At 38.2% G+C, this 16214-nt stretch overlaps 1 protein-coding gene across 1 annotated transcript in view; it reads right to left on the bottom strand.

Moving 5' to 3' along the window:
• The window catches only part of ANO3 (anoctamin 3), a 435784-nt gene that overhangs the window by 197361 nt on the left and 222209 nt on the right, over positions 1-16214 (bottom strand). Inside the window, 2 exon segments of the mRNA XM_061140060.1 lie at positions 13170-13241; positions 14188-14382. Coding sequence (XP_060996043.1) covers positions 13170-13241; positions 14188-14382 — 267 coding nt within the window.

Raw genomic sequence — 16214 nt, 5'->3', positions numbered from 1 at the left:
TATGCTTAGATTCTTTTCTCCTTTCCTTTTGTGTATCTACTATACATTTTTGCTTTGTGGTTACCAAGAGGCTCAAATATAACATCCCATGATAGCAACTTAAATGTGAACATGTTCCATAGCTCTTCAAGGAACTCTCTCATTGCATCACTGAGACCTGCAGGCAAGCACAGTCAAGGCATTTTCCTACAAGACTGCCCAGCTTGCAGCTGACTCAGGAAAGCCAACAGGAACACTGGTGGTATTTATTGATCAGGTTACCCTGGCAGCCAAAGAGGCTGGTTTCTGGTCTCCACAAGACTGTAACAATCAGAGACAATTCTTGGTAGGCTACCACCCTCAGAGCAATGCACAGACCGCAGACTGAAACACATCCCCACCTTCCTGTAAAAAGCCTATTTATTTATGTTGGAGCTTCAGCCTGAGGGATAGGCTTAAGGTTTCTCACACATCTAGAGTCTATGGAGGTACTTCCAGGGTCACTTCAACTTGATAATAGCTTACACACTGATCTGGAGCTCTGATTTTTGTTAACAGTCTCCCAAGGCCACCCTCAGATCCCTTGTCTGAAGACTGTAGGGTTTGGGATTGCAGCCCCACAGAAACTGTATGTATTTGCATACTTTAACAGAGGTTGTCTGAGGCCGTGGTCTCCAATCAACCTGAAATTAGGTGCTAAATGAGATTTCTTCCCTTGGAGACAACAGGTAAGTAAGAATCTCACTGACAAAGGTAAATACAGAGAAAAGGTAGTGAATTAATCACTTATAAATCTAGTAAGGAAGTTAAAAGACAAAAGTAGTAAAATTAACTAAAACGACAAAAATCTGTTTAGAAACACACAAAATGAAAAGACACAAAATTTGACATAAAAAACACAAAATGGAGTAAAAATGTAGAGGTTTGGTGCTGGTAAAGATCCAGACCCAGTCTTTTTTACATTTTTTAATTTTGTATTGGGGTATAGCTGATTAACTTCCCAGGTGGCTCAGATGGTGAGACCCTGGTTCTATCCCTGGGTCGGGAAGTTCCCCTAGAGAAGGGCATGGCGATCCACTCCAGTATACTTGTTTGGAGAATTCCATGGACAGATGAGCCTGGCAGGCTACAGTCCATAGGCTTGCAAAGAGTCAGACACGACTGAGTTACTAAAACACACACACATAGCCGTTTTACAATGCTGTGATAGTTTCAGGGGAACAGTGAAGGGACATACACACACGTAGAAGACCCGGACTTACTGATTCTTTGCTGTTCCTTGGTTGTCTGCTTCTCCCTAACAGTATCAGTGTTCTAAAGTCCTGACACTAACCAGTCACAGCACAGGTACTGCTGGAGCTATCCTGAGTCAACCCCCCAACTGAGGAAATTCTGTGGATAAACTACTTTCCATAATGTCAATGTGTTGGCGTTTATTCTACCCACATCTATCTTTCCATATATTCACACAATCAATCATCATTTATCTACCTATCTGTCATTGAGAACATGGTACATGCCAGGCAACATGAATAAGACAGATATAAATAGCAATTGTTATCATCTAGCAAACTGACTATGCATAGAAAGTAGAAAGAAAGTGAAGTGGCTCAGTCATGTCCAACTCTTTGCGACCCCATGGACTGTAGCCTACCAGGCTCCTCCATTCCTGGGATTTTCCAGGCAAGAATACTGGAGCAGGTTGCCATTTCCTTTTCCGGGGGATCTTCTCAACCCAGGGATCGAACCAAGGTCTCCCGCATTGTAGGCAGACTCTACTGTCTGAGCTACCAGGGAATCCAAAACTGAAAGTTGCTTAGTTGTGTCCAGTTCTTTGTAACCCCATGGACTGTAGCCTGCCAGGCTCCTCTGTCCATGGAATTCTCTAGGCCAGAATACTGGAGAGGGTAGCCATTCCCTTCTCTAGGGGATCTTCCCAGTTCAGGGACTGAACCCAGGTCTTCCACACTGCAGGCAGATTCTTTACCTTCTGAGCTACCAGGGAAGCCGAAGTATGCATAAAGCCATATTCAAAGTGCTACAATAATAGAAAAAAGGCCTCATCTCAATGACTGAATGTTAGGGAGGACTTCACAGAAGAGTAATGTTAGAAAGTCATACTCTTCCTACTTAAGAAGAATGATGACTATCAGTTCTTTAAATGCTCTCCCAGAAGGTCCCAAATGAAAAAGAGGAATACAATCAGATTAGGTCTTCAGTGAGAAAAATAACACAGTAATGATTTCTAACAGGTGAGGAAAATCACACTGAGGGATCACATCATGGTGAGAAAAGTAATGGACAAATCCTACAGCAAACTCTCCAAAGATATGCATGTCAATAGCCTCTGTGACATTTATCCATTTTTCAGATTCTAAATATATTATTGGAGCACCTACTATGTGCCAAATAATGTCCTTGATTCTGGGCTATGGGAATCAAGAAAGTTAACAAAGCCTCTGTATTCTGGAAACAGAGAGAGAAAAAACACCCACAGAATTTCAGGTAATACTTTCTATGTATTAAAAAGAAAAATAAATCAAGATTAGAGCACATAAAATGAAGTTTGTGTGAATCTGGTTTCTTTCAATGGAAGGCCCTGGGATCAGAGCAACGGGGAAAAGAAGGTTGAATTGGCTACAGCACTGTCTTCCAGGCAGCTCAGTGGTAAAGAATCTGCCTGTCAATGTAAGAGATGCAGGAGACACGGGTTCAATCCCTGGGTCCAGAAGATCCCCTGGAAGAAGAAATGGCAACTCACTCCAGGATTCTTGCTTGGGAAACCCCATGGACAGAGGAAGCTGGTGGCTACTCTGTGGGGCCACAAAAAAACCAGACATGACTGAGCAACTGAAAAACAACAAGGGGGAAGAGGTAATAGGAAATGGCCTAAAGAGGCCATGCCCAGATATCTCATAAGGCCTCTGAAGGTCAAGTAGGAGGTTTACCTTTTAAATGTAATGGGAAAGCTGGAGGGATATGAGGAGAAAAATGATAAGATTTAATTTCCTTTTATTAAAGCTTCCTATAATTGCTGTGTAGAAAATAGATTATAAGGAAGCATGAGGTGGAGTAGAGAGACCAATTAGGAGGTTATTACACTATCTCCCAAGAAATGGTGGCAGACTGGATTAGGCTGTAGCAACAAATAGAGTACTTGTAGCAGCAAATGGTGAGCAGTGTTACATTCTGAATATAATTTTAAAAGTGAGACAAGATGACTTATGTAATGTACTTAATAAAAAGCTGAAAAGATTTACAGTGACTGTGAGGCTTTCAAAACTAGAGAACAATGTCTTTCCCTGTAATTCCATTTTTTTTTTCTGTAATCATAAGTATATTGGTAACATCAGTGGAAAAGTTATTTTATACTATTTTAACATGAAATTATTGGAGAAGATTATGAAAATTAGTGGAGATTAATATTACAGAAAGACAGCAAAATCATTACATACATACATCATTACATTTGAACATAACTGTTTTGAGAAATAAGATCAACAAACAAGCCATTAAGCTGCACTATGAAGCTTGTAGAAAGTGAATGCCTTGATTATCTAACACAAACCACTTCCTGAGGGAGTAGTTTCATAACACTGGCAAAATGTTGATTTCACAAAATTAGGTAGATGAATATTTTGATGTGTTGGACCCAAAGTATACTGGTCTTAATTAGCCCTGCTTATTTCACTTCAAAGTTACCTGATTTTACTGCAGCGTGGGCAAGGGTAGAATTAGGCATTAGTTACTTGTTAACTGGATTGCTCTCTCTTTGCCATTTTCCAGTACACTAACAGGAAAAAAAGGGTGAGCAATAGTAGCAGGACTTCTGGGATTGATGAACAAGATTACTGACACACTATGATTTCAAGTTCATCGTTACATGGATCAGTACTTCCCAGAACGATTTTGTGTGTGTCTATGTCTATGTATCTATGTGGCTGGGGGAGAATGGTTTATGCAATGGAATGGTGTCCTGGCTGCTCTATGAAAAGTAGAATTAAAAGTCCAGAGACAACAATTAAAAGATTAAATGAAGAAAACCAAGCAACAAAATCCTAACCTCCCAACCTGATTAGTTTTCTTTAATCAATCACCTCCCAAATATATTTTACCATGCAATGTTACTCCTCCATCTTTTGCTGCTCCCAGCCTGATACTTATTAACATCTTGCAGAGCTGCTGTTCCCTGGGTTTCACACTTTCATCTTAAATGCCTCTGTTGCCACTGTGCTGATTAAGAGAGAAGGTAAGAGATGAAGGTTTCCTGGGTTGAAACCTCTGTTCTCCGTTGGCTAGTTAGATGGTGTTTAGTAAGTTAACTTGCCTCTTGGTGAATCAGGTTCCTCATCTGTAAAAATAAGATTATTATAACACCAGCCCAAAGGACTATTAAGAAAATTAAATAAGATAATATAGGCAGGGAGGTGTGCATGTGAGTTCAGTAAATTATTGTTATTCCAGTATGCCATCAGGGTCACATTTTGGTGATAACAGAAAGAGATGGTTAGTGAAGATATTTAAGAGCCCAGAAAAATTCAGTGTGAAAGGTAAGTTGAGTGAGTGACTAAATAAAAATATTCATTGAACTTCTATGATGATGTCTTAGAGACTGATGGAGCTATGCCTCTTCATTTAATTCAACAATATTGCAAACCAGGGATCTTAAATCCCAATTTACAAATAAGATCATTGATACTCAAGGAAATTAATAATATGCCACAGTTGTACAGCTAGTAGATACAAGAATAAATGTCTGACCAATGTCTGGCTGGGAAAATAGTATTTCACTGATAATCTACTACAAACTCTGTCAGGCAATGCTAGAGAAAATCTGCAGCTCTGAATCAATAGAATCATGAATATTCCATTTGGCCTTGGGGTACAGAAGGAAGCAGGGCAAAGGCTAATAGAGTTTTGCCAAGAGAACACACCGGTCATAGCAAACACTATCTTCCAACAACACAAGAGAAGACTCGACACATGGACATCACCAGATGGTCAACACTGAAATCAGACTGATTATATTCTTCACAGCCAAAGATGGAGAAGCTCTATACAGTCAGCAAAAACAAGATGGGGAGCTGACTGTGGCTCAGATCATGAACTCCTTATTGCCAAATTCAGACTGAAATTGAAGAAAGTAGGGAAAACTACTAGACCATTCAAGTATGACCTAAATCAAATCCCTTATGATTATACAGTTAAAGTCAGAAATAGATTCAAGGGATTAAATATGACAGAGTGCCTGAAGAACTACGGATGGAGATTCATGACATTGTATAGGAGACAGGGATCAAGACCATCCCCATGAAAAAGAAATGCAAAAAGGCAAAACGATTGTCTGACGAGGCCTTACAAATAGCTATGAAAAGAAGAGAAGCAAAAGGCAAAGAAGAAAAGGAAAGATAGACCCACTTGAATGCAGAAGTCCAAAGAATAGCAAGGAGAGATAAGAAAGCCTTCCTCAGCGGTGGTCAATGCAAAGAAATAGAGGAAAACAATAGAATGGGAAAGACTAGAGATCTCTTCAAGAAAATTAGAGACACCAAGGGAGCATTTCATGCAAAGATGGGCTCAATAAAGGACAGAAATGGTATGGACCTAAGAGAAGCAGAAGATATTAAGAAGAGGTGGCAAGAATACACAGAAGAACTATACAAAAAAGATCTTCATGACCCAGATAACCATGATGGTGTGATCACTCACCTAGAGCTAGACATTCTGGAATGCGAAGTCAAGTGGGCCTTAGGAAGCATCACTATGAACAAAGCTAGTGGAGGTGATATAATTCCAGTTGAGCTATTTCAAATCCTAAAAGATGATGCTGTGAAAGTGCTGCACTCAGTATACCAGCAAATTTGGAAAACTCAGCAGTGGCCACAGGACAGGAAAAGGTCAGTTTTCATTCCAATCCCAAAGGAAGGCAATGCCAAAGAATGCTCAAACTGCCACACGATTGCACTCATCTCACACACTAGTAAAGTAAAGCTCAAAATTCTCCAAGTCAAGCTTCAATAGTACATGAACCATGAACTTCCAGATATTCAAGCTGGATGTAGACAAGGCAGAGGAACCAGAGATCAAATTGCCAACATCCGCTGGATTATTGAAAAAGCAAGAGAGTTCTGGAAAAACATCTACTTCTGCTTTATTGACTATGTCAAAGTCTTTTACTGTGTGGATCACAATAAACTGTGGAAAATTATGAAAGAGATGGGAATACCAGACCACCCTACCCTCCGCCTGAGAAATCTTTATGCAGGTCAGGAAGCAACAGTTAAAACTGGACATGGAACAACATACTGGTTCCAAATCAGGAAAGGAATATGTCAAGGCTGTATATTGTCACCCTGCTTATTTAACTTATATGCAGAGAACATCATGTGAAATGCTGGGCTGGATGAAGCACAATCTGGAATCAAGATTGCTGGGAGAAATATCAATAACCTCAGAGATACAGAAGACACCACCCTTATGGCAGAAAGTGAAGAACTAAAGAGCCTTTTGATGAAAGTGAAAGAGGAGAGTGAAAAAATTGACTTAAAACTCAATATTCAGAAAACTAAGATCATGGCATCTGGTCCCATCACTTCATGGGAAATAGATATGGAAACAATGGAAACAGTGACAGACTTTTTTTGGGGGGGGCTCCAAAATTAAAAAAAAAAAAACCTTTTATGGGGGTGACTGCAGCCATGAAATTAAGATGCTTGCTCCTTGGAAGAAAAGTTATGACCAACCTAGACAGCATATTAAAAAGCAGAGGCATTACTCTCAACATTATTAGACAACAAAGGTCTCTCTAGTCAAAAGTTTTGGTTGTTCCAGTAGTCATGTATGGATGCGAGAGTTGGACTGTATAGAAATCTGAGCACCGAAGAATTGATGCTTTTGAACTGTGGTGTTGAAGACTCTTGAGAGTCCCTTGGACTGCAAGGAGATCCAACCAGTCCATCCTAAAGAAATTAGTCCTGAATATTCTTTGGAAGGACTGATACTGAAGCTGAAACTCCAATACTTTGGCCACCTGATGGGAAGAACTGACTCATTGGAAAAGACCCTGATGCTGGGAAAGATTGAAGGCAGAAGAAGAAGGGAACGACAGAGGATGAGATGGTTGGATGGCATCACCAGCTCAATGGACATGAGTTTGAGTAAACTCCAAGAGTTGGTGATAGATAAGGAGGCCTGGCGTGCCACAGTCCATGGGGTCACAAGGAGTCAGACATGACTGAGTGACTGAACAGAACTGAACTGAATCGCTCATTTTGAACAGGGAGAAATATGTCTTCAGTGAAACACTGGCCACAACCAGGTAACTCTGCCATAGCCTCAACAATTTTATGGGGCAATTCAAAGTAGTTCACTCTAAAAAATGAAAAGCCATTAGTTAGAAACATCAGTCGGGTTCCAAAAATTGTATTAGAGCCTATTAGTACTTGGAAACTCCGATGCATTAACCAACTCAATGTTAGAAGCTGGTAATCTGCATTCTAAAAGCAAAATTAGAGAATGTAACTTCACTGAATTTAAAACACAGCATGTATTATTAAATACTCATGATTCATGAAGTTACAGTTTTTCCATATTTGACATTGTTTTACTTGACCTCTTCTTAACGTGATAAAGGCATACCAGCTACAGATATTCAGCCAACTTTAAAAGAGCATTTCGCAGCCAGGTTTTATATCTAGATAGGCCACTGGAATGCCTGGTGATACCACAGTCAGCTGGAGCTTCATTCTTGGCTTCATGATAGAGGCGAACACATACTTCCTGTGTGCTGTCTTAGACCCTTCAGAAGCTCTGATGTTTCTCTAAACTGAATGAGTGATAGGCTGATGCTGGGAGATGCAAAAAAAAATGGGTATGAGTTACAAATTCCTGGAGAGATATAAACACAAGTCAAATGTGTCAAATGACTAAGATACTTGAATGATGAGGGGGGGAAAGAAAGGAGTCTGGGCATCTAATCAAAATATGCATTAGAGGAAATGTTAATATTTGGATTGGCAAACTGTCAAAAATAAGATGCCTGGAATTGAATAGAAAGGTTTACATGACTGGAGTCATTGTTAGGCTACTAGTACTAACTTGGGAGAATTATTAATGAAGAGTTCTGTGCAAACTGTAACACCTGCATGGATATTTTGAACAAGAATTTTGTTCTGTTTGTTTTCTTATCAGAAAACAACTAACAAAGTAACCTCTTTCAAGATTAATTACTTTTTATGGGAAAGACCTTTGCACTCTGATTGAGCATATCTGTTCTGATGAAATGCTCTTCTCGATGTTGTATGTGAAATGAACCTGCTGGTGGCTGTCTTCCTTTAATTAGGAAACTTAATAAGCCAACATTGTGTTTAAGCCACACACACACAAAGAGGTATTATTTTAAAAAACACAACTAATTCACAGTCATTCAGAGTGCTATTATAAATAACACAGCTCATCCTTTAAACAAATTATGAAAAAGTGTCTCGGCGAAGTCTTCAGAGAGAGACCAATATACATGTTTTAGGCTAGACATTCTTAATTCTGGCTATACTTTATATTTATCTGGGAAATAGTTAAACGTATGGATCCTGATCTCTATCCTTAGATCAATTAAAACTGACTTTCTGGAGGTGGGCTCCAGGAAGTTTTAGAAGCTCTAGGTGACTTGAGAATGCCTGATGTAGGCAATGCAGCCAGGCCACCAATGTGTGCACTACTGAAAATTCAGGGCTCAACTTCCATGGATTACAAATAAATTCAGTCTGAGGTTATAAAATACTTGTTGGGGCAGACACAAGTGTTGGGGTATCATCTTTGATAAAACTCCAACTCCATTTTATTTCTATTCAGTTTACGAAAAGGAAAGGCCCTTGTTTCAAGGCATTGCTCGTAGGCAAGTTCAACATGAATCCGAATATAAATCTCATTCAAATGAAGCAAACTTGCATTGTAAAAGGCAAAAGAGTATATCGAGTATAATTGTCTCTGTTATAGAAAAAATAAATAAAAATTATACTGTCTACTAATGGAGGATCAGGATACAATCTTTCAGTACCACCGCTATTCCAAATGTTATCAACCAGTTCCAAATTTCAGTTTTGGAAACTATGCATAGAATTGTGTGCTATTTTGACTGAAATATGAGAATTTTTCTCAACTTATAAAAAGTTTTGATGTCAATATTTTTCTTTACATATTCTTATTATATAACACTTGTATGTATCTTGCTTAGAGAAAAAAGAAAATACAGACAGCAAGAAGATATATAGCAACCCCAAATAACCTCATGTGGAGATGATATTCAGTATCAGCTAGCATAATGGTATACTTCTTTCTAGCTCTTTTGCAATACATTTTTAACTAAAATAAGAGGCACTCTGCATTTACATTTGGAGAAGGAAATGGCAACCCACTCCAGTACTCTTGCCTGAAAAATCCCCTGGACGGAGGAGCCTGGTAGGCTACAGTCCATGGGGTCACAGAGAATCGGATACAACTTCACTTTCAAGCATTGGAGAAGGAAATGGCAACCCACTCCAGTATTCTTGCCTGGAGAATCCCAGGGACAGAGGAGCCTGGTGGGCTGCCGTCTATGGGGTCGCACAGAGTCGGACACGACTGAAGCGACTTAGCAGCAGTAGCAGCATTTACATTAAGTTGTCTTACCCTCTTAGCAACATACCTCTAAATGTTCCATAATATAGTATATTAATGAGCCTGTGATATTCTAGCATGTAGATATTTCACAATTTATCTACTCCTCCATTACTAAAATATTCAATTTGCTTCCATTTTTGTGAATTTTTGTGTTTTATTGCTTAATTTTTAAACTAAATTTTTAAGTTTTGGGGGCTTTTTTACTGAAGTATAGTTGATTTTAAATGTTGTATTAATTTCTGCTTTACAACGAAGGACTCAGTTATACACACACATTCCTTTTATATGCTTCCCCATCATGGTTTATCCCGAGATCTTGAATATGGTTCCCTGTATTGGCTCAGACAGTAAAGTGTCTGCCCACAATGCGGAAGACCCAGGTTTGATCCCTGGGCCGGGAAGATCCCCTGGAGAAGGAAATGGCAACCCACTCCAGTATTCTTGCCTGGAAAATCCCATGGATGGAGGAGCCTGGTAGGCTATAGTCCATGGGGTCGCAAAGAGTGGGACACGACTGAGCAACTTCACTTTCACTTTCACTTCTGTGCTATACAATGGGACCTTGTTGCTTATCTATCCTATATGTCATAGTTTGCATCTACTAATCACAAACTCCCAGCCCATTCCTACCCATTCCCCTCCCCTTTGGTAAACACAAGTCTGTTCTCTAGGTCTGTGAGTCTGTTTCTATGTCACAGATAGGTTCATCTGTGCCTTATATTTGATTCCACAGATAAGTGATATCATATGGTATCTCTTCTCTTTCTGACTTGACTTCACTTAATATCATAATTCTAGTAGCATCTGTGTTGCTGCAAATGACATTAATTTGTTCTTTTTTATGGCTGAGTTGTGTTTCATTGTATATATGTACCATATCCTCTCTATCTATTCATCTGTCAATGGACATTTAAGTTGTTTCCATGTCTTGGCTATTATGAACAGTGCTGCTATGAACATAGAGGTGCATGTATCTTTTTGAATTACAGTTAATGGCTACCCACTCCACTATTCTTGCCTGCAGAATTTCATGCACAGAGGAGCCTGGTGGGTTACAGTCCATGGGATCACAGAGTCAGACATGACTGAGAGACTAACACTTTCTCTTTGTCCTGATACATGCCCAGGAGTGGGATTGCTGGATCAGATGGTAATTCTATTTTTAGTTTTCAGAGGAGCCTCCATACTGTTTTACATAGTGACTGTACCAACTTACATTCCTGCCAACAGTGTAGGAGGCTTCCCTTTTTTTCCATACCATCTCCAATATTTGTAGAGTTTTGCATGATGGCCATTATGACTGGTGTGAAGGTAGTATAATTTGCTTATGTTTTTAAATTAGATAATGACTATAAAGAAAAGCTGTGAGAAAAAAATGTTCTTAATTTCAAATATTATTTTTCTTGGGATGAATTTTCAGATGTAAAATTGGCTACTGAGTCTCTACAGTAAGTATTCCACAGATTTCCCTCTCTGTTCTATATGACAAAATATCTCATCAAAGAGTCATTTATCATTAACTTGTTAATAGTGTAAAGAAGAGGAGTTCTAGGTGGCTGAATGAGCTTTCAGGTATCTTTGTTGCCCCTTCTTCTGGAGACTTCAGATAACTATTAAAAAGTAAAAATCTACCAGAGTGTTCTAGAAGGCAAAATTCTGATGGAAGTGTTAACTAATGGAGCAGCTTAGCCTAGAATATGTTCATAGGTAAGAAGAGAGAGTGACTCTCCTTAGACAAATCCTGGAGACGTCTGGACTCAAAGATGGCAGATAAACAGAGGGAAAGAATGCAAACTGAGGGTGAAAACATGATGAGAACCAAAACAGGCAATAGAAAACAAAACAATAGAACAGGCAAACAGAAACCATTTCTCTACAGAAATTCACAGCATAGGAGAGTAATGTGAGCATTGGTACTTTAGAGTACAGTCCTCAATCTGACATGGGTGGATCATCTAAGTAACAGTTCCTTAACCACTCACTGTAACATAGATGCTTTGTGTTTCTAAGACTTGTCCTTGTATCCAGCTTTAAGTCAGTCTTTCCTAAACGTAAACAGAGGACCAAAAATCACTAGAAATTTGAGAAAATTCTACAGCTAAAAATGATCCCTGGGAAAACAGACTAAAATTTACAACACAAAGGAAAACTTAGGACAATAGCCAAGTGTTGTTACAGAGAGCAGAGATGCTGTATTCATGAAATATAATAGGATACTCTGAAAAAGTTACATTCTGAAAACAAAAAACAGTCTAGTATACATATACTATTGCATCCCCTGTCCTGCCCCCCACACATAAATGAAATGAGATTTTGAGGAAAAGTTCCAGGAATCCTCCTGAACTGAGGCAGAAATCAAAACCATGAGATGAGAGAAAATGTCAGGCTTTTAACTGGATTTCCGGAAAGAGAAAAAGAAGGAAAACCAAAGTGCGTAAATTGTAGAAAAAGTGTCACAGACATGGAAAGGAGGCATAAGACAAATATAAAGGACAAATGATCTCTAGAGTGGGATGAACTAAAACACATACACAAATATATAAACATAATATTGTATAATTTTATAACAAAAAAAGTAAATATAATAGAAAGGTACACAGAGAAGAAAAATCAACTACAAAGGAATTTCTAACAGTAATAACAGATGTTAGATGACATTGAATTAATCACCAAATTTCATAGGAAATTATTTTTAATGCAGAATTTTATAAACAAGGAAATATCAATCAAATGTATGAACCAACAGAAGTCATCTCAGATGACACCACTTAAGAATTTCTTAAGGAAGAATGAGATAAAGGATATAAAAACAAGAAGCTGAAATATAATGGAAGTATTTAGAAAAAGGAATATTTTTCTTTTCCTGAGAAAAAATTTAGATTATCTAGGAAAATAAAACTAACAAAAGTTTGTGATATGATATAAGCAACAAAATAAACATAATGTGACATGACTTTGAGTATTTGATAGAGGGTGGGAAAGGAGAGTTTATTTGACCTTGACTCTAAGAGTATTCAAGAGTAGCATAGAGGCCATAACTTGGAATTATAGGAAAAGAAGTGATATTGCAATTTTTTTAATTAAAAAAAAATACTATTTAAAGTTACAAATTTAATCTGAAGAGATTTAAAATTTTAAATGGCAACGTAACTGAAAAGAATGAAAGGCTACACAAAAGGACTAAACCTTCATCTAGCACAAGATATCAACAGATAATATTGAAATATGATAAATCTATACATAGTAGTATAAATATATTTATTCACAGAGAAATGAAGGAAATTTCCAGAAGACTAACAGCAGAATTTTTTCCTTTTTCAGTTATAGGATTGTTGTTCATTTAAAATTTTCTTTGTTTGATTTTCAAGCTGTACATGATACACCTTAACAATACTTTAACCTTTTATTCTCATCCATCGAATGTTAAAGACTAAACATGAAATTGTTTCTTTAAAAAATAATGTTTTAAATTTGAAGACAGTTTACTTTTGGAGCGGCGGAAAGGAGGAAGAAAATATCAAAAATCAACTCACCCAAGCAAAAATCACTGAGGTCGGTGAAAGAACATTTGAGCACAGAATCTTTTCCCTCTTCCTCAGTGTTAACTGGAACAACAGCAAAAAGACTTTGTAGTTTGGGGGACTAAACACATAACAATGATCAGAAAAATGACCATGGTGACTAATCCAAAAATGACCGTGGTGACAAATGACTGCCAAACATGAAGAAATGTTTTTAAGTTAATGAGTTGAAATAAGAAAGACATCTATCTTACATTTTAGCACTTTGATTCTCTTGAACAATTAGCCACTTTCCTTGTTGGCTATGGATGTAAGCTGACTATTTAAAATAGGCAGTACTTTCCCAATACTATTGAAAAGAGAATATCAGAATTTTCCATTTACCTAGAGGAGGAAGCATACTTCAGGAATCATAAGGAAATGAGTTTTCATAACATAAAAACTTTTAGAGATGGATGGGGAAAAAAAAGCCCATCCATCCACTGATGGGCCTGGTTGTATTTTGACTCCTAACTCTTTTGAAAAGGAGTTGTCTAAAGACAAGACGGCATCTCAAACAGGCAGTTGTGTGTAGTTTTGGCTGCCAACACTTGTCCAGTCACATCTTCATGCAATCAAATCTTTACTGTCTTACAGTCAGTATTATTTAAAGTTTTGGGTCTTTTGTTTTAAGGAAACCAAGTTTATTATTGCTGGCATATTTAATTACTGGTAACAAATTCACACTTAGTAATGCTAATGAGCCAGTGATTTGGGTGGCTGGTCTGCCTCCCATCAACAGAAAGTAGGTCCATATCTGCATGGCATTGACTACTTTTAGGGACGTAAAGGGATGAACACACAATCTGGCCAAGGAATGGCCTTTTGTCTGATTGGCAGGGGCAACTGTTCTCCTTCCTATGCCAGTCTCCTTTCTAAAGACTATAAATACTAAGTGGAAGAAAGGAAGAGAGGGCAAGAGGGAGGGAGAGAGAGAGAGAGGGTTGGAAAACACTACTCTTTGTAAGTTAAATAAGAAAGTAGAGCTCACCTTGCTCTGCTTTGTCAGCAGAGATTGAGGTTACAGAAGTGGGGTCCTGAGATTCACTCTCAATTGACTGGAAGAGCGAGGTAGACTGGCTCAGGCTCTTTGAGTAAGCATAGCTCTGGGCCAGGCAAGGCAAGGATCTCCGAGACGGTTTTAATGAAGTTTCTTTTGCTATCTCACTCTTGCTTATATTCATACCTACAAATTCAAAATGGCAAGTTTTAATAATAAGAAATTATCAGCAGAAATCAACAAATAATTTTAATTCTCATGATGGCTGTTTCAGGAAAATACTATTGAAAAGTACCACTTGGGGATTAGAACTAAGTGAATTAGTTTTGTTTCTATAATTTCAGGGGAAGTGTTTTGAGATTTTTGTCAAACAGTTATGAGAAATAAAAAGCTCCTCTTCCAGTTTTGAGCTTTCACTATTTGTTAAAGGGCCTGCAAAAAAGGAACTGAGGTTTAAGTTCATTTGGGGAGTTATGAGGACAACAATTTGGATTGTCTTTGGATAAATCTGTTTCGGTTTTAAAGCAGGGAAATAAAACCTAATGAACTGACATTCAAATTAGTATTATTAACTGGAGCCCTTCTTTTTATACCTTATCCTCCTTTCAACACATGCATAGCCCACTAATGGGTGATCAAGAGGTTGGAAAGAGGTAGCATACATTGTTTAGTACAAAAATTGGTCAATAGGCAGGGATCAAGGGACAATATTCCTGCGCTCCATGTAACAGCCCCTCCCCTCACAGAGGACTGATATGCCAGAAGAAACAATGTCCCTAGATAGGACTCTGCCTCCATAATTGGATGTCCCTGTAACTGTATGCTCCCTGCAGTGAATGACCCCATGCCCCTGCACACCCCTGTCCCCATCATTCCTCACTTCCTCCCGTTAATCCCAGGGCATTCCTCAGCCCTGGGATACTGCTGTGAGTATCCTGGCATATGCCTTCTTTTGCACATATTGAGTATTTCTCTAAGAGGAAACACTTAGATGTACAATTGCTGGTTTGAAGAACATGAATATTTACCATTTGGATAAATAATGCCAAACTGATCTCCCTGAAAGCTTTATGTTTTCACACTTCCACAAATAGTACAAGATGGAATCCATTTCCTTATGAAATTTCCTGGCCAATTCTAGACAGTATCCATTGTTTTAATTCTGAATAAAATAAAAAGCCAACAAATAGAAAACTAAAAAATTGTTTTATTCTTTGTGTAACAGATTCAACATGTTTTCATATATTTCACAGCCAATTATAACTCTTCAATGACAAAGCTATTTTAAGGTTTTTCTAGTGTGCTGTTAGGCTTTTTCTTGTTATTTTATAGGTACTTAGTGTATGTGTGTATACATATATATATAGATAGATACATAGATAAATTTTTCAGTCGCTAAGTCATGTCTGACTCTTTGCAACCCCATGAAATGCTGCACACCAGGCTTCTCCATCCTTCACTATCTCCCTGAGTTTGCTCAAACTCATGTCCATTGAGTCAGTGATGCCTTTCAACCATCTTATCCTCTGTTGCCCCCTTCTCCTCTTGCCCTCAATTTTCCCCAGCATCAGGGTCTTTTCCAATGAGTCAGCTCTTTGCATCAGGTAGCCAAAATATTGGCGCTTCAGCCTCAGCATCAGTCCTTCCAATGAATATTCAGGGTTGATTTCCTTTGGGATTGACTGGTTTGATCTCCTTGCTGTCCAAGGGACTCTCAAGAGTCTTCTCCCGCATGACAGTAATTATCACATTTATTGTAAGACAAACAAGTTAACTAAACTCCACCTACCTTGTTTTGGTCAATACTTTTTAGCTATTTTATAATCAGCTCATGAATTAACTCCAGATTTCTAAGAACTTTTTAAATGCATGAATTCAAATAAAGACAAGCAGAGGCACCAATGTGCACTGCCCTTTGAGAAAAATGAGAATCTTTGGGGAAAAATGACAATTTTTGAAAGCAGTTCTACAGAAATAAGACATGATTGAATAGATGAAATGCAGATAAACCTAGTAGT

The sequence above is a fragment of the Dama dama genome, chromosome 1 (assembly GCF_033118175.1).
Source record: "Dama dama isolate Ldn47 chromosome 1, ASM3311817v1, whole genome shotgun sequence".
Classification (NCBI taxonomy): domain Eukaryota; kingdom Metazoa; phylum Chordata; class Mammalia; order Artiodactyla; family Cervidae; genus Dama; species Dama dama.
This window is presented reverse-complemented; position numbering and strand designations above follow the sequence as displayed.